This window comes from Oryx dammah, unplaced genomic scaffold (assembly GCF_014754425.2).
Source record: "Oryx dammah isolate SB20612 unplaced genomic scaffold, SCBI_Odam_1.1 HiC_scaffold_18, whole genome shotgun sequence".
Taxonomy (NCBI): Eukaryota; Metazoa; Chordata; class Mammalia; order Artiodactyla; family Bovidae; genus Oryx; species Oryx dammah.
Genome location: NW_024070202.1, coordinates 86,106,172 through 86,132,288, shown reverse-complemented (window position 1 = coordinate 86,132,288; position 26,117 = coordinate 86,106,172). Strand labels below are relative to the sequence as shown.

Genomic DNA, 26,117 nt, shown 5'->3' with positions numbered 1-26,117 from the left:
CCTACCAGTAATTGTGGTGCCCATGATGTTGTTGTTTAGTTGCTAAGTTGTGTCTGACTCTTTGTGACCCCATGAACTGTAGCCCACCAGGCTCCTCTGTCCACAGGGATTCTCCAGGCAAGAATACTGGAGTGGGTTGCCATTCCTTCTCCAGGGGATCTTCCCAACCCAGGGATGGAACCCAAGTCTCCTGCATTGGCAGGTGAATTCTTTACTGCTCAGCCAGCGGGGAAGCCCTGTGTGCGCATGATGTGGGCTATTTTATAGTTAGGGCTTCAAAGAACCAGATATGGTATTTCATTGAGTCTAAGCTGTTTGTAAGGTACACCATTATTTTATACACTACTAAGAGGAAGAAATGTGGTTGTAAACCTCATCCTGATTTACAACTTATTAAAAGAAAGGAGATAGTGTGCATCTTAGAATCAGAAAGTAGAATATTAGGTACCTGAGACACCACAAGCCCCTCTTGTTACAGTGAAGGGTTATATGAAGCCATGGGCTAAAAGAATTATAATGTAACAGTCCTTTAGACCTTATACTTTGTAAAATTTGTTTATAATAGAGTTTAACATACGATGCCTGTACTTGACATGTGTTTGTAATGACGGTTACACTGATGTCTTTGTTTTAAAATGCAGTGTAACTATATCAGAGTGTAATGCACTCTAGTTTGGCCCCATCTTATTTTCAGTGTACCCATTTCCAGTCTTTTATGTGTGGGTGTTGCAGATCAGTTCAGAAATCTTATTTCTAAGCTTCTGTGTAGTTTAGTGGTTTCCATTTTGTGCAGTCCATGAAAATTGGTACTTTATGCTACAGTGACATTGGTGTGGCTTGCTCATTTGAGTTCTTTTTTGTCATCCTTTCTTCTGTTAGAGAGTTCATAACCCCTGATGCCAGCTAGCCAGCCACCTGTGTGGAGTAGTTTTAGGATATTGTGGTAGTAATCAGTGTCAGCACCAAGTTTGGTGTTGACTTAAAAAAAGTCACAGCCTGAAAGTTGAGAGTTATGTTCTACTTGGTGGAATTTTTAGGACTTTAAGCCCAGGAGACAGCATCTCCAGTGACCCTGTGAGAACTGCTCTGGTGAGGGGAGGCGGGGGACAGGTTATATAGAAGTTTCGTAACAAGGGACAGGTAGTCCGAACAGCAAAAGATTATTGCTAATTAAAGGAAGCCAGATAACTCAAGGAATTTATTGCAAGAGTCTGGGCTCACTGAAATCATTCCTTTCCCTATGTATCTCAGCTATCTGGGTCCAGTATCCTGTGTTTTCCACATCTTGAACTTTCTTGGGGCTCACTGTAGGGAGTGGCTATAGTTTGATGGCTGCTAGATCACAGGTATTCTCTTTTCTGAGTGCCTTAAGGGCTTAGGAACTCACATTGGAGGGCTGGAATCTCTGTGACTGAGACATTCTTGGTTACTGATGTGGCAAGAAATACTCCATTTTTTAGTGAAAGTCTCTCAGTCATGTCTGACTCTGTACGACCCCATGGACTATCCTGCCAGGCTCCTCTGTCCATGGAATTCTCCAGGTAGGAATATTGGAGTGGGTAGCCACTCCTTTTTCCAGGGGATCTTCCCATCCTAGAAATCGAACCCAGGTCTCCTGCATTGTAAGCGGAGTCTTTACATTTGAGCCACCAGGGAAGCCCAAGAATACTGGAGTATTCCAGTATAGAAGGTAGCCTATCCCTTCTCCAGGGGATCTTCCTGACCCAGGAATCGAACCAGGGTGTCCTGTACTGTAGGCAGATTCTTTTCCAGCTGAGCTACCAGGGACGCCCATTTCTCAGTGGGTCACAATGAACCAGAATTCTGGCTACCAAGTTCAAAAGAGACACCACAGTGGAACATTGGGGCCTGTAGAAGAGAATAGGTTAAAACGAATCTTTCTTCACCAATGAGAATTCAGTGAAGAGCAGCCTCTCCTGCGATGGTGCTTCCTTCAGCGGCATCATTTTGGCAAGTGAAATATTTTTGTCTGTAGAAAGCTGCTTAGATTTGGGGTGGGGGGAGGGGGGTACATGTCCACTTAGTGTCTAATCACTTGGAGTATTTACAGAAAACATGGTTAAATGCTTGTTGATCAGCTGAAGTATTTCAGATATCTAATATCTCAACTATCTGAAGAGGAAAGAACTTTAGGTCTCCAGCTGATTCCTGTTGGTGGAAGAAGTTGTCCTGTGGAATTCTCGGTGTTGGGTGAACAGTTTTGCGCTTAGAGGGTGGTGTGTGTGGTCTGGCAGGCTCGGTTCCCCTCCTTCCTTCCACTCGTTGTTGGGTCCGAGTCAGGACCGGCAGGACAGTCGCATGGTTAGCACGGCTGCTTGTAACTGGTTTTTAACTGGAGGGACAAGACAGGATGACAGTTATAGTTTGTCTTGTCTCATTCTTAAAAGAATGGAGTTTTATCCAGCTGCTGCAGATCAGATGGAATATCTCTAAAGTGTTACTTTGTCTAGGCACTGCCAGGAGAATCAAATAAAAGCAAAGGATAGCAATTTATGGTAGGTGGACCACGGAGGAAAGCTGAGTGCACCCAGAATATTTCAGGGAGAGAGGTACTCTTTGCGGTCATTTGTGCTTTTCCATAGTATGCTTTTAATTCTGTTTCTGAGGCCCAGTTAGATACTAATCCTCTTTTTAATGTAATTTCAATGTGATGCTCTTAAGAAAATAAGTAAAACCATATGATGCTAGTTCAGAAAAGTTTCAAATCCAGGATTAGATCATTTGTATCCCTCTCTTCTTGAGGTTTTCAGTAGAATATTACCATTTCCTTCTAAAGAAACTCACTTATTGGGTCTATTGAATTATTATTTTAAAGTGTTTGGTCTGTTGCTTTGTAGTCTCATCTTTTTGAAGGCCATTTTGCACGAGAGTGGATACACTTACATTTTCCTCAGTGGACTTTGGAAAAAGTGAATATATTCTTGGCACTGTAGAGTTAAACAGATGTCCTCCTTTCCTTCCCCAATGCTTTGTTTTTAGCTCCTTTTTCTTTTCTTTTTCCTTCTAGTAAGGTTAGTTTGATCATTTAAAAACCTAGGATACTTTTCCAGTTGTTACGCAGACATCTAAAATTTTCCCTTTAATCATTTTCAGGTCATACTTCCACTTAGGTGTCTGACACATGTGTGTGTTAAAATGGTAGATTTTAGAAACATCCATTCTGTAGGATTCTGTATCAGAGTCTCCTATGAGAACTAAAATACTTTCAAGATAGTAATTGGGTTTTTTTTCTGTTGCTTAACAGAAAATAGCAAATTCTATTAAATTCACAGTACTTATAATATAGTGATAGCAACTCACGTATTTTGAATGTTAAGATTCTTTCAAGTGAATGCAGTCTTCTCACCCTCTCCATTTTATTTCAAAAATGTATCCCTCTTGGTGAAGATGTGTGCACAGTGGCATCTGGATGAGACGAGTACTTGAGAACAGTCTGCACCTGATATAGTGACAGCTTTCTATTAAAGCAAAGGTTCCTTTAAACTAAATATTTTAAATTTTAAAAATTGATCAGACACAATTACTCATATCCTTTCGCCTTTTTAAGTCCATCACACACACACACACACACAAGCAATCACTTTTAAATACTTACCAAAGCAGTTAAGCTCTCCTCACCATCATTTTTACAGTTAATGAAAGGATATATAATGAGATTAATTTTTCTCCATTTTTTTTTCTCCTGGGATCCTTTGAAAAATATTCCAGAGTCTATAGATTTATTCCTGTCTTTACTGTAGGTGGACAGCTTCATCTGTAGGAAAGGAAAGACGCCTTCCTTTCTTTTGAAGAGGATCTATGATGTTGCTTCTCATTGAGTAGATGCTTCTTATATGGAGAGCAGTTGATTGTGAAAATGTGTGGTGAACACGAATGGAACAGAGAATTCAGAGTTGTTTGATCGGTCCTACTTCTCTACTGGTACTGCTCAGAGTTCCCATAGAAGCCTTATGGGAATTGTATATCCTGCAGGTAGTCCAGCAAGAACTGTTGGCATATTAGAGCATGGTCAGGAAAGTTTTTAATTCCTCTATTTTAAAAGTTTTTTAAATTTCAATTTCATTTTTTATTCCTTTACCTCAGGTGGCAAATTATGACTGATGGGTCTAATGGGTCACAAGCCAAGATTGGCTTTTGTATTTTTAAGTGATCGAAAAGAAAAAAAGCAAAAGCAGAATAATAGCTTATAATGTGGAAATTTTAATAAGTAAAAAATTTTTTTTTATAACACAACTGGGCCCATTTCTTTTAGTACTGTGAACAATTGCTCTCTGGTTATAACCACAGAGCAGAGTAGGTTTGACAGACTCTGTGGTCCACTGGTGGCTCAGCTGGTAAAGAATCTGCCTGCAATGTGGGAGACCCGGGTTCAGTCCCTGCGTCCAGAAGATCCCCTGGAGAAGGGAATGGCAACCCACTCTGTATTCTTGCCTGGAGAGTCCCAAGGACGGAGCAGGCAACGTTCCATGGGGTTGCAAAGAGTCGGACCTGACTGAGGGACTAACACTTTCACTTTGACACTATGGTCCACAGAACTAAAGCATTTACCCTCTGGCCCTTTTACAGAAAATTGTCAGCACTTGCTCTATTTTATTTACATAAATGCAAGTATTTTTTGTAAATAATTTTCTTTAAATCCCATACTTTTATTTGTAAACATAATATTAGAATAACTTCCCCTTGTGACTTTTAGCTGTAGCCTTCTTTAGATTTCAGCACTGAGTTATTTTTCTCTTTTACTGCTCTGAAACGGAAAATTTCGTCTATTGCATTCTATCTTGAGGGGATTTGGGTTCTCCAGAGAAACAGAACCAATAGGAGACCATCTGTCTGTCTGTCTATCTACCTGTCTATTAATATCTACCTTGTGTGTATGTACTCAATTGTTCAGTCATGTCTGACTCTTTGAGACCCTGTGGAGTGTAACCCACCCAACTCCTCTTTCCATGGGATTCTCCAGGCAAGAATACTAGACTGGGTTGCCCTGTTCTCCTCCAGGACATCTTTCCAACCCAGGAACTGAACTCGAGTCTCCTGCACTTGCAGGTGTATTCTTTACCTCTGCACCACCTGGGAAGCACACGTATATACCTACCTAAGATAAGTAGCTATCAGAAGGAATCGGCTTGTGCAGTTGTGAAGGCTGAGAAGTTACAGGATCTGTAGTCGGCAGGCAGGAGACCCAGGAGAGCCAGTGATACGGTTCCAGTCTGAGGCCACAGGCCTGAGAGCCAGGAGAATTCAGTGGTATAAGTTTCAGTCCAAATCTGGAGGCAGGTGAAGACCTGAATATTCATTGAAAGGACTGATGCTGAAGCTGAAACTCCAGTACTTTGGCCACCTGCTGCAAAGAACTGACTCATTGGAAAAGACCCTGATGCTGGGAAAAATTGAAAGCAGGAGGAGAAGGGGACAACAGAGGATGAAATGGTTGGATGGCATCACAGACTCAAAGGACATGAGTTTGGGCAAGCTCCGGGAGTTGATGGACAGGGAAGCCTGGCGTGCTGTGGTCCATGGGGTTACAAAGAGTCGGCCACAACTGAGTGACTGAACTGAAACTGAAGATCGATATCCCAGCTTGAAGACCACAGGCAGAAAGGGTGAATGCTGCTCTACTCAGCCCTTTTTGTTCTCTTCAGGACCCCCAACTGATTGAACAAGGCTCACTCACTTGGGGAAGGCAAATTGCTTTACTCTAATGTTAATCTCATCCAGTAAGATTCTCACAGACACATCCAGAATGTTTAACCAAGTACAGTGTCTGGGCACCCAGTGGAGTGGACACATAAATTAGCCAACACAAGGCCTAAATGTACTTAAAATCAATTTTTTAGATTTCGACTTCTTTTCCCGTTGGTCTTCTTAAAAAGCCTCAGTTCACATGAATATTAGAATCGTCTATTGATTCTCAGTTGATTCATTTAAAATTGCCGTCTGGGAGGAAACATTTTCCTCTACCCTTTTAGTTTCTTTTGGCTGGTCTAAAATTAACATGAAACAGATTAACAGAAAATCAGAAGTTTAATAACATGTATACATGGGGGAGACCCAGGAAAACTGAGTAACTTGCCAAAATGGTGGAAACTCTCACATAAAATACTATCTTCAGCTAAAGACAAAAGAGAAGGAATATGAGGGGTAGTGGTTTGGGACTTCAAAGGGGAAGAGGGGGCAATTCCCTTGGAGAAAGAAGAGCAAATATTTGGTAAATGTTTTCTGGGCCTTGCAGTGACAATGGCATACCTAGAGGAGTTTAGCAAGCAGATTTTGCTAGGTTCCTCACTGTCTACGCATTGGGTTGATACTATCATTATCTATGGTAATAGCTCCTTCTGAATAGATCTGCTATAAATTCTTCAGGCAGCAAAGGGGGAAGATCAGGATCTTTCTCCCTTGACTGTTTCCAACTGGAAATAATTAACACACCAAACAGACCTTTTGGGGTTGCAAATTTTGTTTCCTTATATTGCCATTTGGCCATAACTGAGTTAAAAGTAGATTGAATGGAGCGGTTCAGTTCAGTTCAGTCACTCAGTCATGTGCAACTCTGCCACCCCGTGAACCGCAGCACTCCAGGCTTCCCCGTCCATCACCAACTCCCAGAGTCCACCCAAACCCATGTCCGTTGAGTCGGTGATGCCATCCAACCATCTCATCCTCTGTCGTCCCCTTCTCCTGCCCTCAATCTTTCCCAGCATCAGGGTCTTTTCAAATGAATCAGCTTTCCTTATATTTTGGGTGTATAATTGGTAGTATTTTCTTCTGGTTTAATTAAGTGATTGTTGTTCGTTGGTATACTTCATTCTCCTGAGGCCTTTCTGTCTTGCACGAAGTGTTCTAATACACAGGCTTAGTCATTTTGACAAGGCTTCAGAGCCATAGAGTGGCTAGTTGGCAGCAGGGATTAGTGAGTCCCAGAGCAATTTGCAAAAGCCAGATTGATTGGCATGGAATTTTGTCAACAAGCTTCTTAGAACATGTCAGAGAGCTGCTGAGGTGAAAGGGAGGTGGAGTTGTTTACAGTATCAGCTCCTTACTTACCTTTTATATGACCTTGAACAAATCTCTTGACTTCATCTATAAAGCTGTAGGGTTGTTGGGAAGATTACATGAAATAAGAATGTATGTGACTTACTCAGCTGTTTGCCTCATTACCTAGTTTTTGCTAACTGGCACAGCCTTACACTCATGGTGAAAAGTTGTTCTTATGGCTTATTTTGTTGATGTAGAATGGTGCTCTTCTAATTCACCAGATATAGCTTGAGTCCACTTCTCAAGGAAAGAATGACAGTATCATTTGACCTGTGTTTTTATCCATCATCCCACAGTTGACTGATTCTAAGACAAGGTCTGTTTATTCAGGCCTGATTTTAGCAAAACTCCATAAGTTAAACCAGAGTAGATGGTTGGGCTAAATGAAATGTTTAAATTATAAAAAATTTGAAGAAATCTAGTGTGTCAATCAGAGATCTTAATTCAGGCTCCCTCCTTCAGTCTAGGTTACTTACTTAATTAGTGTTTATCCAGAATGGTGTTTCATTGGTCAGAGCAAGCACGGTGGCCCTGCTTGCAGTGGACTCTGATGGTTGTGTGCTTTACACATTAGCAACCAATGATATGGGTAATCATTGATCTAATACACAGGAATTTGTTTTGACCTAGACTACACTTTTGGGTGGGGATGGAGAGAGAAAAATGTATTTCACAAATATACTATTTTTAAAAAAAAATCTTTAAAAACACTCTCTTCCCACCCATATTCCTGTTTTGGTAAATGGCTCTAATTTTTATATCTCTCTTTTCTTTAATGAATATGTAAGAATAGTTATAAAATTCTCACCTCTTGACTCTGAATTAAAGAGCTCTGAATTTCTAGCAGAGGCCTTGTCCCCCCTTTTGATGTGTTGTTCATTTTCTCCAGACCTCTTCTACCTCCATTTGATTGTTGGAGATTCAGCCTGAGGTGAATACCAGACTCCATTAAGATGTTCCTCCCCCGGGACAATTTTCTGTAAATGTTTTGTTTGTTTTTCATGTCCTTCTAAGAAGACAAGTTAGGAATGGTTTGGAATTAGCACATTGTAAACAGATGCTCCTTGATTTGCTCTCAAATATTTTCAGTATTCTTTCCTTATGCCAATCTACACTCTTGCATCATTAATTTGCTTCTTAAGCAAACTAAAAATGTGTTTGTGGCTGAGATTTGATGATTTTATTAAATGTTATTCTCTGAGAAATTCAGTGGAAATCATGAATTCAGCTAGACCATTGTAATTGCTTGTATTGTGGTCTTACTAGTGGGAAGTTTAGAAGCAGGCTGGTTAGGCAGACCAAATGAGGGGCAGTACATAAGGCAGTGATTGTAATTGTACAGGTGTGACCTCCTTGGCAGGTAATGGAAACCAAGAAATAGAACAGCCGGTGTCTGCTCAACTGCTTATCATACTCCAAAGAAATTATCCCAGGCCACATTCAGATAAGAGTGAGGATATTTTGCATTACAAGCTGGGAGGAAAGGCATGTGTGTGTGTTGTGAACATAGTGTTCTAGCTTGCTGGCAGTCAAAAGAGGATTTATAACTAGTTGGGGTCTTCACTTGAGAAGCCAAGTCTTTCCCCCCCTGCTTTTATGTGATGGCTTGTGGCTACTTCAGTATCTGTTTCCTTTTAATGTTTTCCTGGCCTGTGGCTAAGTAAGTTGTTTAAATAGATATATAACATAGACTTTTCCTATTATATAGAAGGTGTTCAGATAACTCATAAAGGAAAAGAAATCAATAATGCTCAGTTCAGCACTAGTATAAATGTTGATATTTTCTTCAGGGTAGACTGAGCAGAAGGAAGTGAATTCACATAAGAAACACTGGTGAATTAAAGAAGACTGGATGTCTCACTTCCTTTCAGCGTCCTTCGAGGATCTGCTGTTGGTTTTATTTGAGCCATTCTATGAATTACACGATGAGACAGCAACATTGAAACATCCGGGTTAAAATACAATCTAAAATAAAGAAATATATATTTTTTTATGGGTGTACTTTATTAATCAAAATTTTCTTTTGAATTCTTCTCCTGTACAAGAGATTGAGTAAACTGTGGAAGGTGTCCAGCTGACCTTGAGCACGAATTTCCTATCAAACTCATGTACTTGCTTTCCTAATTTAAATAAAAAATTTTTTGCCTGTCTTGAGTTACTTCTTAGGGGGGAAACACACAAACCTATACATAGATTTTTTTTTTTTCCAGTACCTATTTCTTGTTGTTATTAGAATAATATTATAGTTTCTTTATTTGATGTATAACATACACTGTCAATAATTATAATTGCTAGGGATATTTAAAATGGCAATTCTATACGTCTAAATATGTTCTTTCACAAACTTATATTGAAAACATGAAGAGGAAGAGGAACTCTGGTACTCTTTCCTATAAGTGCTTTCCTATTTCCTGGTGCCTCTGCTACAAGTGCTTATTATAGTGACACCTGAACTGTATCCTACTAAAAATGAAATGGCATCATATACTGGCATGAGCCCTGGAGCAGGAGCAAGCAGACATAAATCCTCGCCCCATTTCTCAAGTAATTTGTCCCTGACTAGATAAGCAGCTTAAGTTCTTTGGATCTCAACTGAAAACTGAAGGGTTGGAACTAAATATCAAAAGTTTGTTACAGATGGGTAATCACGGAGAACAACAAGGCATTATCTTCTGTCCACATGCCTGATGGCAGGTTTTCCTGTGATCCTTCAGTTAGGGAGCTGGGGGACAGAGTACTTTTAGATACACCCTCCTCTCAGGAACTTTTATGGTCCAGTGGAAGGAGACAGGCCCAGTGCTAAGGGGTTTTTTCATTAAATTTTAATATTGGTAGAATACTTAGAAATATCATGACGTTTATTTAGTTTAATATATACACTCCAAGGGCTTCCCAGGTGGTGCTATGGTAAAGGACCTGCCTGCCAATGCAGGAGGCATAAGAGACTCAGGTTCAGTCCCTGGGGCAGGAAGATGCCCTGGGGGAGGGCATGGCAACCCACTCCAGTATTCTTGCCTGGAGAGTCCCATAGACAGAGGAGCCTGGAGGTAATGGAGTGAGTCCACGAGGTAACAAAGAGTTGGACATGACTGGAGCGACTTAGCACGCACGCACATTCACTCCAAATTAAACTCAGTCTGGGGAGGAAGGCTCCTTCTAGACCTAATGATATTTGCCTTTTCTTTCGATTTTAGGAGCTGATTGAATGAAAAGTGCCAGAGACTGAAAAACGAACCATGAGGGTAGCAGGTAAGATGCTTAATTCAGTAGGAATGACTTTACTTCTTGTGTAACCTGCTTGTTTTGTAATGACTGAATGAGACTATAAAAAAATAATCATTTTCTATATTGAGTGCAACTGAATATAAAATATAACATTATTTAGCCTTTTTACCTTTTTCAGGTAGTTGGCAAATCACAAATGGAATGTTTAGTGGCTTCTGTATAAGTTTTTTTTGGGTACTTTTGTTGACATTATTTATGCTAAATATTTTAAGTTAGGTTTTTTAATATTTATGTCCTTGTACATGAAACTTGTTCGCCTAGTTTTATGTGTGTGTGTGTGTGTGTGTGTGTGTGTGTGTGTATGTGCACCCCATCACAGCCACTGCCATGGAAGGCGTTCACATTTTACATAGACATTTCCACTAAGTAGTGTGTGTCCATCCTAGGAGAGACCTTCTCATTTCTCAAAATCAGAATAGTCTTTCTTCTGATTATCATCTCATCAGTAAACAAAATATTCTTACAGGAACATCTCTAAGAGTATAGGTCTCAAAGTATATTACTTAAGCCCAGAATAAAGCAAGTTTCTCTTTCTCATATAATTCTGCATTCATTCTAGTTGAAATCAGCTTTGTCATCTAGTCCATTTCTCTGATTCTGACAACTAATACCAAGGTTAATTGATGCATAATTATTCACTGAATGCTGATTTTATGTTTGGCATGCTTCCTAGTATTAGTCTCAAGGGGACTACCATTAATGAAGGAATAGGAAGATTAGCTTATTAGTTCATTGCTTTTAGACTAATTAATCTCTTCTAATTAAAAAAAAAAAGATCCTGGTTGCTTTGAAATATCCTTATAGCCATTATTCTTACAATGAGACATTAGTAAATATCTCAAGTTTTTGTTTCTAGGTTTATGAAAAACAGGGACCCTCTTGGACTAGAGCAATCCATGGCTGAAAGGAAGAGGGAGTCTCATGGGTGGCGTGGAAACTGTGGTGTGCTGTGGGTAGGCCCTTCCAAGTCCAGAGGTAGATAGTGACAGCTCTGGAGGAGCCCCTCTGCAATAGAAAGTCCATAACTAGCCTCATGGAGGTGCTGCTGGTGTTCGCCTGCCTGCCTCTCTCAGGGATCTTTTGCTTATTCTCTTACCAGTTAGCTTCTCCACCTCCAACTTCTCTGTCTCTTAGAGCTTTTGTTTTATCCTAGTTCCTTTAATGGTTTCTTATAATTGAGTAGGTCTTGATTTAAAATTAAATTCTGTCACTAACTAGTTATGTGACCTTAGTAGGCAAGTGATCTAGATTTTTCACCTTGGTTTCCTTATTTGTGAAATGAAAATAGTATCTTGAAAGGCTGTGCAAATGATACTGTGCTTATAAAGCATTTAGCTCTGTAGTAGGCACCCAGTAAATGCTGTGTGTATATATATTATATATATGTATATATTTATAAATATAATGTAGATGGTTTGTTTAACGTAGGCTTATGTTTAGTTTGGTATGGAATTTAGTCTGGAACATTCGGATATTATGAACTTGCTGTTATAATCGTTCTAATATTTCAGTAGTGAACAGCCAAGGTTTCATATATCTACTTTAAGAAATGGGGAAAGATTATTTGCACATGTCCCTGATGCTTAGAAAATGAGATGTTTAGACTGTCATGTGACATATAATCTTCCAGCCCTTGGTCTTAAATGATGAAGAAGAAACATGCCACCTGTTAATCATTCATCTGTTTAGCAAACATATGTTTTTTGAGAGTATTACATATGTTAAGAGTATGTTCAAAGCACTCTGCTAGACCCCGTGAGGGAAGAGTTCAAAGCCTAGTGGAACTTTATTTCTTCACATAGATGACCCGTAGTCAGTCTTGAAAACAGGAGGCAATTTTGGGAGCGGAAGAAGGTACAGCGCAGGAGGCAGGGATGGGAACTGATTAATAGTTAGGCTTCCTCCTTGCCATGTCATTTCTGTGTTTACAGAGCGTCATAAGCCCTTCTGATTACCATCAGTTCATTCACTTCCCTCCCCTGTAAGGATGCGTTCCCAGTCATTTCAGGTTTATAAAATTAGGATGAACACAGCTCTTTTTTCCTCTTCCTTACCCATTAAGTTGAGTTTGGGTAGTTTCTCTGAAGAACGTGGTGCTTTGCTGTTAGTGAGAAAGCACTGGGCTATGTCAGGATCCCTGGGCTCCTGTTCTTGTGCTGATGCTAAGAGAGCTGTAATCCTGGACACTTGCCTCACTTGGGGACTTTGTTTCCTCAACGATAGTGAGATGACTGTTGATCCTTCACATCAGTGTAAATGAAAATTTTAGTACCTGAGAGGGGAATGGAGATTATACAGAAAAATATTAATATTGTTTCTGAATAAACTAATGAGATGTCTCTGAAATTCTAAGAGTAAGAAGATGCTGTTCCTTTCTGGTCATTTTCGTTTCTGTTCCTTTCTCATACTTTCACTTTGCAAGATTTGCTTAGCTCTGGAGAAAGACAAGTGATGATTCATATTAAGCAGTTAATTAGTTAGCAGCAGTGCTATTTGTAAGGCACTCAGAAATGGTTAAAGATAGGTATGGAAGGCTAAGAGTGTTCACAGAGCTTACCATGTAACCATTTTATGAAGCAAATGAAGTAGGTGCTGAATTAAGTCCTGCAGGAGTGGGGAAGGCATGTCTTAAACTTCGGTGTTAAGTACGAGGGGAGATATTATTGTTCCCCATACCAGGAGTACTTGTGTGCTCCATGAGATATGTGGGTTGGAGAGGACAGTAAACTCACTACAGTTCACTTGAGAACTCCTTGCTGAGTGGACATCCTGTCTGTCGCCTTCGTGTCTCCAGAAGGTTCAGTGTTTTTGTGTCCTCTGTGTCTAGCACTGCCCTTTATAATTGAAAAGGACTGGAAGTGAGTCATCCCACATACTTGGTATTGGTATTGCATTAGTCATGATACTTTTGTGTAGTCAGTCAGAAGTTGATAGCAGGTCATTTTTTTTTTTACATGTGAGAACTCAGCAGATGACTTAAAAGAGTCCTGTGTCTAGGTTGCTAGCCAATCTCGTACTTCCTTGATTAGCAAAGTCAATCAAATTGACTGTTGGTATACTTTTTGTTGTAACGCAAGTAAAATTAAAATCCAGTAATATGTATTATTAGATATTTAATTGTCTTAGGGAGCTTTAATATACACTTATACTTTTTCATGGTAATGCATAATACGGAGTTCTGTGGGCTCATAAGTTCATGCTCAATTGTTTCTGCCCTTTGTGTAGGTGCTGCAAAGTTGGTGGTCGCTGTAGCAGTATTTTTACTGACATTCTATGTTATTTCTCAAGTATTTGAAATAAAAATGGATGCAAGTTTAGGAAATCTATTTGGTAAGTTTTTATTTTTTTCACCCTTTCTTGAATTTCATTTGTGATGAGATTGTCTTTAAATTTTTATGAGTTATCAACATTGAGTCACTCTACTGTTTAGTCTCTCTAGAAAAGAAAATGTAATTATATTGGTAAGTGCAATTCATTAGAATATTCTAAAATACACAATAGAAAATCTTACAATTAATTCGATAAAGCATGAATCTTGTATTCAACATTTTGAATGTATTTAATGGTGCCTATTTTATGTGTGCCTAGGGATATTAATCATGGCATTTTAAATGCACATTCTAGAAGATATCACACCCTATTTGAATTAGCTGCTTAAAAACTTGGAGCCAGTTCCAACCCTCAATTAGCAAGTGATTAGGAGTCATGATAAAACATTTTAAATAGACATAGACATCCATCTTGCTTTTCCTACCCTCATTTTCTTTCTGCAACATTTTTCTTTTTACCAATTTATTTGATGCTGTGTTGTAAATGTCGCACTATAAGCTGCCTTACTTCAGTTTTAAACAAAATCTTTTAAGTTGATAAAATAAGTTAACGTTTGAAATATTTGAATAAGCTTTGGCTGAGCACTGTTTAAAGTATTAAAAAATTCTAATGAAAGGTCAGACTGTGAAACATAGAAACAGTGTTTTGACCTAGTAGGCAGAGATCAGATGAAACAGCCTATAGATCTCTGGAATAGTTCATGAATTTTGCTTTCCATAAGTTAGTATTTGGAAGGGATCCCCAAGACCTAATAAACTCCCTCTCACATCTAGTTTCAAGACTCCCTTAAACCACTGTTTCTCCAATTTTTTGATGTCATAGGAATCTTTAGGGAATCTTCATAAATGCAGGTTCTAATTCAGTGTCTGGGATGGGGCTTGAGAGTCTGCGTTTCAAGTTCCCAGGTGATGGCTGATTTCCTATCCAGAGACCATGTACTGGTATTGGGCTTTAGACAGTTCTGACACGTAGTCCTTAATTTCTGTACATATTTATTTTTATACATTTTCAGGTGACTTTTCTTACAATGACTACTTATAAGTGCTTCCTTGTATTGCACTGAATTCTACCTTTTATACTCCCAAGTAATTTTAGTCCATTGGTCTTACTTCTACCTGTTGGATCTCTCATATTGTTAAGCTGTGGTCGTTCTCCACCAGGCCATCTTTGTCTAAGGTTTTATCTTATCAATTTATGAAATCCTCCCTTTGAACCATTCTTCTTAATGTGCTGGTTATTTTCCTCCTAACCGTTTATTTTTTGGCACGCAACTTAAAATGAGGTATCCAGGATCAAGCATAGAACAGTTGTTGCAAAATGTAGAGAGACATGTCTTGACTTCTGGGCTGTGTTCTGTTTCTGCAGAGGGCCAGCCTGGCTCCTTAGAGAACACAGCTGGTTTCAGTTGAAGGGTGGTGCGAAAACAGGGAAGGCATTTAGGACTTGTTCTGTGTCTCTGTGGAAGCGGTGGGTTGTAGCTCGTTCTTCTAAGAAAGGTTATGGTAAAGGAAGATGGTTATGGGATCCTAGCTCAAGGCCGAAGGAGGTTGAACATTTTTTTTTCCTTTTTGATGTAAGGGAGAGGCTTTGGCTTGTTTGTACTTCTTGGGCAAAAAGTCAGTGAATTACAAATCAACGGGAAGAGATTGAACAGACAGAAAAGGTACAAATGAAAAATTACTTTGGGAAAAAATCCACTGTTTTCAGAGAGAAGAGATTGGGTGAGGTCACAGTGTTTCTCTGGTTTGGATCATCATCTCTAGTTTGAATGGTTTATTTGGGCATCTCAGAGATGTTCCTGTGTCTATTTCTCATCTTTGATATCTGCCTGTGTCAACACTGCCAGAGGGATTCTCTCAAAACTTTTGAACCTTCAGTATTTCCAGCTACTGGAGAGTAAAATCTAAACTCCCCACCAGGATAGCACTCAGTCCCAGCCTGCTTCTACCTTCCTGACCTGTACTTCCCCTTACCCACTTGCTGTGTCCCTGCGCATGTGATCTACAGACACAAACCCTCAGCCTTTGTTCATGCTGATTCCTTGTTCTTTGGTCTCAAGGTCATGTCCAGCTCTTTGCACCCCCATGGACTGTAGCCTGCAAAGCTGTTCACTTCAGTCGCTCAGTCATGTCCGACTCTTTGCCACCCCATGAACCGCAGCACGCAAGGCCTCCCTGTCCATTACCAACTCCCGGAATTTACCCAAACTCATGTCCATTAAGTCGGTGATACCATCCAACCATCTCATCCTCTGTTGTCCCCTTCTCCTCCCGACCTCAATCTTTCCCAGCATCAGGGTCTTTTCCAGTGAGTCAGTTCTTCTTATCAGATGGCCAAAGTATTGGAGTTTCACCTTCAGCATCAGACCTTCCAATGAACACCCAGAATTGATCTCCTTTAGGATAGACTGGTTGGATCTCCTTGCAGTCCAAGGGACTCTCAAGAGTCTTCTCCAACACCACAGTTCAAAAGCATCAATTCTTCAGTGCTCAGCTTTCTTTATAACCCAACTCTCACATCCATACATAACTAGTGGAAAAACCATAGCCTTGACTAGACGGACCTTTGTTGACAAAGTAATGTTTCTGCTTTTTAATATGCTGTCTATGTTGGTCATAACTTTCCTTCCAAGGAATAAGCATCTTTTAATTTCATGGCTGCAGTCACCATCTGCAGTGATTTTGGAGCCCCCAAAAATAAAGTCAGCCACTGTTTCCACTGTTTCCCCATCTCTTTCCCATGAAGTGATGGGACCAGTTGCCATGATCTTAGTTTTCTGAATGTTGAGCTTTAAGCCAACTTTTTCACTCTCCTCTTTCACTTTCCTCAAGAGGCTCTTTAGTTCTTCATTGCTTGCTGCCATAAGGGTGGTGTCATCTGCATATCTGAGGTTATTGATATTTCTGCCATCAATCTTGATTTCAGCTTGTGCTTCATCCAGCCCAGTGTTTCTCATGATGTACTCTGCTTATAAGTTAAAATAAGCAGGGTGACAATGTACAGCCTTGACATACTCCTTTTCCTATTTGGTACCAGTCTGTTGTTCCATGTCCAGTTCTAACTGTTGCTTCTTGACCTGCCTGTAGGTTTCTCAAGAGGCTGGTCAGGTGGTCTGCTATCCCCAATTCTTTCAGAATTTTCCACAGTTTATTGTGATCCACACAGTCAAAGGCTTTGGCATAGTCAATAAAGCGGAAATAGATGTTTTTCTGCAACTCTCTTGCTTTTTCCATGATCCAGCAGATGTTGGCAATTTGATCTCTGGTTCCTCTGCCTTTTCTAAAACCAGCTTTTACATCTGGAAGTTCATGGTTCACGTATTGTTGAAGCCTGGCTTGGAGAATTTTGAGCATTACTTTACTAGCATGTGAGATGAGTCCAGTTGTGTGGTAGTTTGAGCATTCTTTGGCATTGCCTTTCTTTGGGATTGGAATGAAAACTGACCTTTTCTAGTCCTGTGGCCACTGCAGTTTTCCAAATGTGCTGGCATATTGAGTGCAGCACTTTCACAGCATCGCCTTTTAGGATTTGAAATAGCTCCACTGGAATTCCATCACCTCCACTAGCTTTGTTCGTAGTGATGCTTCCTAAGGCCCACTTGACTTCACATTCCAGGATGTCTGGCTCTGGGTGAGTGATCACACCTTCATGATTATGTGGGTCATGAAGATCTTTTTTGTACAGTTCTTCTGTGTATTCTTGCCACCTCTTCTTAATATCTTCTTCTTCTGTTACGTCCATACCATTTCTGTCCTGTAGCCCATCTTTGCCTGAAATGTTCCCTTGGTATCTCTAATTTTCTTGAAGAGATCTCTAGTCTTTCCCATTCTCTTGTTTTCCTCTATTTCTTTGCACTGATCACTGAGGAAGGCTTTTTTCTTTTTAATCTCTTCTTGCTATTCTTTGGAACTCTGCATTCAAATGGGTATATCTTATTTTTCTCCTTTTCTTTTCACTTCTCTTCTTCTCACAGTTATTTGTAAGGCCTCCTCAGACAGCCATTTTGCTTTTTTGCATTTCTTTTCCATGAGGATGGTCTTGATCCCTGTCTCCTGTACAATGTCATGAACCTCAGTCCATAGTTCATCAGGCACTCTGTCTGTCAGATCTAATCCCTTAAATCTATTTCTCACTTCCACTGTTTAATCATAAGGGATTTGGTTTAGGTCATACCTGAATGGTCTAGTGGTTTTCCCCACTTCCTTTCTGTCTGAATTTGGCAATAAGGAGTTCATGATCTGAGCCACAGTCAGCTCCTGGTCTTGTTTTTGCTGACTGTATAGAGCTTCTCCATCTTTGGCTGCAAAGAATATAATCAATCTGATTTCATTGACCATCTGGTGATGTCCATCTGTAGAGTCTTCTCTTGTGTTGTTGGAAGAGGGTGTTTGCTATGACCAGTGCGTTCTCTTGGAAAAACTCTACTAGCCTTTGCCCTGCTTCATTCTGTACTCCAAGGCCAGATTTTCCTGTTACTCCAGGTGTTTCTTGACGTTCTACTTTTTCGTTCTAGTCCCCTATAATGAAAAGGACATCTTTTTTGGGTGTTAGTTCTAAAAGGTGTTGTTGGTCTATGTAGAACTGTTCAACTTCAGCTTCTTCAGCATTACTGGTCGGGGCATAGACTTGCATTACTGTTATATTGAATGGTTTGCCTTGGAAATGAACAGAGATCATTCTGTCGTTTAAGAATTTGCTCAAATTTATGTCCATTGATTCGGTGATGCTATCTAATCCTCTCAACTTCTGCTGTCCCTTTCTTCTTTTGCTTCAATCTTTTCCAGCAATAGGGTCTTTTCCAGTGAGTCTTCACATCAGGTGGCCAAAGTATTGGAGCTTCAGCATCAGTCCTTCCAATGAAGTCAGGGTTGACTTCCTTTAGGATTGACTGTCCTTATGACTCTCAAGAGTCTTCTCCAGCACCACAGTTCGAAAGCATCAATTCTTCAGTGCTCAGCCTTCCTTATGGTCCACCTCTCATATCCATACATGACTACTGGAAAATCCATATAATTATCTGACTCTGCTGATTCTTTACCTACACATCTTTCTTTCTCTCTCCCCTTCTTCTGTTAATTGTTCTCGTTTTTCAAAACTGCACGAGTGTCCCTTCTTGGGAGAAATGGTATTTGAGTCTCCCTCTTTGCCCTGTTAGATTGTTGCTCCTTTTTTGTAAACTGTCCGTTCTACTGCTTAGTGCTTATATCTCAATTTGACCTGATTTTATTCTGCCATAAATTATAGAATTTCTTTTCTTTTATTCTTTATCATGTATTTGGCTTTCCTTACTGGAGAACCAGTGTTGGGAGCAGTAATGTCTTGCTGACTCACCCGGCATCTAGCACCAGATCCTATAGATAGTACATGCTGATTGAATGGAAAATGAATGTAGATAATTGAAGATTAGGACTTTTGTGTAGAGAAAGAGTATTTTCAAAGTGGGATTTGTTTAAGGCTGTGTTAGTTGACAAGCCCCTGATCATTAGCTGTGAACAAACACTGAGCTGCTTTAACTAAGGCAGATGTCTGTGTTAATTTTCATTTCTCCTAGTGTTAGGAACCTGCAAGTTTTTGCTGTATGTGTTTTAGCTATGTAGTTTAGGCATTCTTTGGGCAGATGGTTTATTTTGTTGTCATAATTGAAGTTGTAGTCTGTATCCATGTATGCAACCTTATTGGATTCCAATCTATTGAATTGGTGAAAATTTAATTTGTGTGGTTATTTTTAATTCTCATTTCAGAATAATTGAGCAAAAATGGAGATATGGTTGTATTTGTCATTTATTGAGCATCTAACTTAAATTTAGCTTGACATTAAGATTGTTTCTATAAGCAGTATTTTAGAGGGCCTCATGAGGTTAACTATAGTTCTTTGGATGGTGAATTTTCCCCATTTTTCAATTTGTTGATTTAATAGCTTACTTGATAGTTTATGTAAATTTACATTTGAGTTGATTATTTAGTACTGTTTTAGAAAAATAAGACAAACATTTCTAGAAAAGACAAATGAAAATTTTGCCTAAAATTAGTTGAATATACAAATATAAATTGTGATTATTTTCTTTAAGCAATCTTTAACAAAACTTTTAAAGATAATTATAGATTAATGTGCATTTGTAAGAAATAATATGGAGAGATTCTATATACTCTACTCAGTTTCCCATTGGTAACATCTTAAATTCCATACAGTATCACACCAGGACATCAATGTGGGTACAGTCTACCCATCTTATTTATGATTGTGGCTTAATACAGAATTAGTTTTCAACATGGATACTTAACAAAAATGTGCTGAAAGTAGTCCAAATTATTTTTGCATATATTGTTGCAGTCAGTCCTTACTATTCTATTGAGTTAATTTATTTTTACCTTTTAAATTTAAACCATTGAAATAATATATATGTAAATCACTTGAGCTATTATTAAAAACTAAAGTCCAAAATAATTATATTAGGTTTCTTTAGCCTGACTCATTGAAAGACATTCACTGAAAAAAACAAATCAGAAATGTTTGTTGTTTCCTTGAAGTGAAAAACTGTATATATTGAAAGACCTTAAGAATTAAAGCCATCAAGGTAGTCTGAGGAATTAAGTTGCAGAAAAGGAGGTATTTTTTTGTTTGTATGCTGTGACCATACTCTATAACCATCCTGTTTGATTTATGAAATTTTACCTGTTTGCCCTCCAGATGTTAAAAATTCTCAGAATTGCAGGCCAGATAGAGGACTTTTGCTTATACATATTGGATAAAATTAGTTTTAATCTGAAAAGATGTTCACAAAGGTTTTTTGTTTCCCTCCTCTGAGCATCTTCTCCCCTTACGCTTACACAAATTAAATGGAGGTAATTTGCTCAAAAGTCTGATAATTAAGAAACATTTACCCCAGATTGTATCCCAGTAAAGTTTTTAGATTGAATAACATTATTACTTATTTATTAATCTCTCTCAAGTTTCCCAGTCATACCTTCTACCTCCTTTTCATCAGCCACACTCTTCCTTTGAATGTTAGCAGATTATTGATGTCTGTAAGATTTCTCTCATCAGCCCTGTCCTCATTCGAAATCCTCTCTTTGCATGACCTCATCATTTGCCAGTTTTCCAGTTTCTATCTTCATCCCCGGTCTCATTTATAGCCGGCTTTTAGACTTCCACCCAGATATCTCAAAGTATCTTAAAATGAACAGGTCCACAGGGAACTCAGCATCCATCCCACATCCTATCTCCTTGCTAGATAGCAAACATCATGAGTGAGAGATGGTATTTTTTTTTTCCTTTGGCTCATGTGAATGGATGAACGGATGCTTCTAAAGGTGGATGTCTAAGAAGTAAACTTGATTCCTTCCTTTACTTCATGCCTCCTTCAGGTCTGTTCCACAGTCTCGTCAGTGTTGCTGCCTTAGTTGTTCTGAGCCCGTCGACTACTTTCAAACCCACAGTCACTACCTTTGCTTCAGCTGCTACCTGTTTTTTACCTGGATTACTTTAGCAGCATCCCTGTCCTTATGGACTCATCTCAAGTCTTGAACCCTCTACAGTCAGAAGAATGGTCCTGAAAGCTCCCTATCCTGGCTTCCCGCTCCTCAAAGGACCAGTGGTTTTTGTACCTGTGATAACTAAACCTCACACTGTCCCATTTTGGGGGCGGGGGGTGCAATATGAGTTTGGGTGCTCGAATGAGATCTGGCTTTGAAAACTAATTCTTGTCAATGACTGATTCTGGATAGGACAAATCCAATCGGTGAACCTATCTGATGTCAGTTGCTTTCTCTTTAAAACAGAAGTGTTAGTTGCTCAGTCATGTCTGACTCTTTGCAACCCCTGGCCCCTCTGTCTGTGGAATTCTGCAGGCAGGAATACTGGAGTGGGTTGCCATTCCTTCCTCCAGGGGATCTTCCCAACCAGGGATCGAACCCCAGGTCTCCTGAACTGCAGACAGATTCTTTATGTTTTAACCACCAGGGAAGCCCCAAGGTGATAAGCAAATCAACAGTACATGATAAAGTACTTGATAGAGTGCCCCACGTATGTGAATGAGCTGTTATATTACCCATGTTCTGATCCTACTATCTTCCACGTATCTTTCTGTCATTAGTTAGGTATATAAGCATTCCTGATTTGAACAGTGTTCTAACACCTGAGCCTGATAGTATGTGTTTGTTTAGGTCTAAGTGAAATTGAGACTTTCTAGTCTACATACTGTTAATTACTGGTTGCTAGTTACTCTCTGATTTCCATTTTCTTATTTACAAAAGTGAGAGCTTTGGACCAGATGGTGTCTAGAATTTATCTTTCCCTTTTATGATATAATTAAGGAACTTGAAAGAATGAGCCCCAGCACCTTCATTTACTAATTGATCATTTTTTATTTCCTTCAAGTCTTTGTCCTTATCCATGTATGTTCTTAGTACTCACAGATAAAGTTTATTTTTTGCTTTATTCCATGCATTAAACTTTTCCCATGTGACTGCATTGCCTTTATGACTTCAGTGGTGCATAGTATTCTGAGTATTCTGTAGAGTTGATGACCTTCAGTTACTTAGTCATCTTCCTGTTTTTAAACATTTACATATTATTTTCAGTCTTAGCATTCTTTTCTGTTCTCTCTTTCAGTACTGGTTTTACAGGAAATTCACAGTTACCGAAACAGTACAGAACTAAAAACTAAATGTCTTATCTATAGTCAAACAGCTGGCAAGCATTTATGACACCTCATGCTTATTAGCCACATCCGGAAATGGCTATCCACAATACTATTGATTATCTGTATTGTATTCTCAGGTAGATCTAATAGTAAGGAACCTACCTGTCAATGCAAGAGACTTGGGTTCAACCCCTGGGTCAGGAAGACCCCCTGGAGGAGGTCATGGCAAACTGCTTCCATATTCTTGCCTGGAGAACCCCATGGACAGAGGAGCCTGGAGGGCCCCAGTTCATAGGGTCTCGAAGAGTCAAACACGACTAAAGCAACTTAGCACATATAGCATGGGCTAGGATCAAATGTTAGTGCTTTTAAGAAGCTCTAAGTGTAGATTTCTAAGTTAAGATCTACTGCATTCAGGTTAAGATTGATCAGGAAATTCTGGCTTCCTTTAACTGATAAATGATTTTTTTAAAAAAAGCCCTCTTAGTAATGACCTTTTTTTTTGTTTTTTGTTTTTTTTTCTAATTACACCTAGTACATTGCGATTTTAGGGAAATTAAACCTTTCTACCACCCTGGCCCTCTTGTGTTCTTCCCACCAAATCTCTCAGCCTAACCTCTGAGATAGATTCATGTATATTATCCAGGACTTTATATGCATATGTATACAACACCGTACAGCAGCAACAATTTTTAATAAGGCCATATAAAGGGAACTTTGAAATACTGTATGATATCACTTACATGTGGAAAAAAGATAAATTCAGAGAAACAGAGGTGAAATGGTGGTTACCAAGAATTGAGAGAGGGTGGAAGTCATGAGGAGATGTTGCACAAAGGATACAAACTCCCAGTTATAAGATTATCAAGTTTGGGAATTGAATGTTCAGTTTAGTTCAGTTGCTCAGTTGTGTCTGACTCTTTGGAACTGCAGCACACCAGGCTTCCCTGTCCATTACCAACTCCCGGAGCCTACACAAACTCATGTCTATCACATCGGTGATGCCATCCAACCATCTCATTCTCTGTCGTCCCCTTCTCCTCCCACCTTCAATCTTTCCCAGCATCAGAGTCTTTTCCAGTGAGTCAGTTCTTCACATCACGTGGCTAAAGGATTGGAGTTTCAGCTTCAGCATCAGCCCTTCCAGTGAATATTCAGGACTGATTTCCTTTAGGATTGACTGGTTGGATCTCCTTGCCGTCCAAGGGACACTCAAGAGTCTTCTCCAACACCACAGTTCAAAAGCATCAATTCTTTGTTGCTCAGCCTTCTTTATAGTCCAACTCTCACATCCATACATGACTACTGGAAAAACCATAGCTTTGACTAGACAGACCTTTGTTGGTAAAGTAATGTCTCTACTTTATAACATGCTGTCTAGGTTGGTCATAGGCTTTCTTCTGAGGAGCAAGCGTCTTTTAATTTCATGGCTGCAGTCACCATCTGCAGTGATTTTGAAGCCCCCCAAAATAAAGTCTGACACTGTTTTCATTGTTTCCCCATCTGTTTGCCATGAAGTGATGGGACCAGATGCCATGATCTTAGTTTTCTGAGTATTGAGTTTTAAGCCAACTTTTTCACTCTTCTCTTTCACTTTCCTCAAAGTTCTTCAGTGCTTGCTGCCATACGGGTGGTGTCATCTGCATATCTGAGGTTGATATTTCTGCCAGCAATCTTGATTCCAGCTTATACTTTATCCAGCCCAGCATTTGTACAGTGTGGTGATTATAGCTAGTAATATGATTGGGATTTACATTTATAATAACTAAAACTAAAAACAAAATGTAAAAGTAAAAGCAAAATTCTCTATCAGTAATAAAATAATGCCCCCATAATTCCTCATGATTGTTTGTAGTAAATTATGTAGCCTAAAGTTACTTTCTCACTTTTCTTCTAAAGTAATATTCATGTTTTATTTATTGTATGCTAAGTAATAATTCAAACACATTTAATAGATCTATTACCTCTATACATGTTAAAAAGTGATACTTGCCAGTAGCCTTATTCTTTCTAACAAAAATAACTTTTTTTTTCCTTAGCAAGGTCAGCACTGGATGCAGCTGTACGTTGTAAGTATTTCCTCTCAATATTTTGCATATACTTTATTCTTTTTCTCTTAAGTTATAGGGAAACTATTTGATTGGATAGCTCAATATTTTGGGTGTTAATTTATAATGGATATTTTGTTCCATTAATGTTTTTTAGCTTCAATATTTTAAGTATAGAAAGTACGTAAAAGGAGAATTCCTAGTTAGACTTAGTTTGTGAGCAGATATTCAGTGACGCATCAGGCATATGTGGAGTGGAAATGAAGAGTAACAATCCCAAACCTCCCACATCCTGGCTTTGTAAAATAAACCTTAAAAATAATTAGATAAATTATATTTGCCCTCAGTGAAGATCATGTTACTTGTTCCATTTATATTCATTTTTAGTTTGTTTCCTAGAAGATTATGTGTTGTTTTTTTCTTGTTTTTGTTTTTGAGGTTCTTTGAAACTCTCAAGAAAAAAAAAAATAGCATGTAGTTTGAAATATATATATATATATATATATATATATATATATATACATATATATATATATATATCATGGTGTTTGCATAATACCCTTTGTGGTTTGAGATATGAAGCAAACTAAACACAGAATCTGTTAACAGTTTTTTCTTTGAAAAAAACATTTTTTTTTTTCTATCCAAAGCTACAAAACCTCCCAGATACAAATGTGGAATCTCAAAAGCTTGCCCTGAGAAGCATTTTGCTTTTAAAATGGCAAGTGGAGCAGCCAATGTGGTGGGACCCAAAATCTGCCTGGAGGACAATGTGTAAGTGCTTATCAGTTTGGAAGTATAAGGTGCACTATTAAATTTTAGCAAATTGAATCTGAGTTTATTGGATCTTTTGAAAATGTATTGGGCATGCCTTTACTAAAGAAAAGTGATCTCCGTTTGCATCATGCAATTTTCCCCACTCATTTAAGGAGTCTTAAAGTTCTTAAATTTTGTGTTAGAGTGTGGTAAGAACGTAGCATTTATCCAGCTTCACGTGTAGATGAGAGATTTTTTCTGAATGAATTTTCTAGATCCCATCTGATAGTCATAGAAATAGATGGCTATTTAATTTTGATTCCTAAGTAATAGGGGAAAAGTTAATTCATTTAAATTAATGAAAATTAAAGTTCACTTCCTTAGTCATACCAACCATATTTCAAGTACTAATAGCCACATGCAGCTTGTGCCTACCCAATGTAACAGCACAGGTAGAAAGCGTTTCCATCACTGCAGAAAGTCCAAGTAGGATTATTTTTGTCAACTAGACTGCCCTAGATAATGAAGGCTTTATCTTACAAACTAACATTTTTCATTTTAAATGTTTGAATGCTGCCTGCTGAAGTGTGAAATAGCCCAGTGATAACCTCAAGTCCGTCATGGCCCAGAACTGCCTGCCACTAAACTGAATGGTTTCCTTTATTGACATGCTCTGCAAAGTATACCTTTTAGGCTTTTTCAGTCTCCGACTCCTGTGTCACTTGTCGTGAAGTTCCTGGATTAGAAAAATATTCTTTGACCCCCTCAATCTAAAGTTGGGCACCTCCACCTCACTTCAGTCACCCCCATCAATATTCATCACACCCTTGCCATCACACATGCTCTGGGCAGTGTGTGCCATATTTTCTAATTATTCTAATTATCATTTCTAAGTTCCTGGCTCTGAAGTCACAAACCCTGCTTTTTGTTGGTTGCTTCTAATCAGGTCTTGTCTGAAAAATTAGATATATGATAAGCTTTACATAAAATAATATATGTG

At 38.9% G+C, this 26,117-nt stretch overlaps 1 protein-coding gene across 3 annotated transcripts in view; it reads left to right on the top strand.

Moving 5' to 3' along the window:
• The window catches only part of FAM3C (FAM3 metabolism regulating signaling molecule C), a 53,694-nt gene that overhangs the window by 5,368 nt on the left and 22,209 nt on the right, over nt 1–26,117 (top strand). Inside the window, exons 1-5 of one of the 3 annotated variants that reach the window (XM_040259518.1) lie at nt 3,761–3,839; nt 10,251–10,305; nt 13,567–13,671; nt 24,353–24,382; nt 25,012–25,135. In XM_040259518.1, coding sequence (XP_040115452.1) covers nt 10,293–10,305; nt 13,567–13,671; nt 24,353–24,382; nt 25,012–25,135 — 272 coding nt within the window. In that variant the 5' untranslated portion in view covers nt 3,761–3,839; nt 10,251–10,292. Of the gene's footprint in view, nt 1–3,760; nt 3,840–10,250; nt 10,306–13,566; nt 13,672–24,352; nt 24,383–25,011; nt 25,136–26,117 lie in introns of those variants that run through there. The other 2 variants (XM_040259517.1, XM_040259519.1) reach the window with 2 other exon arrangements.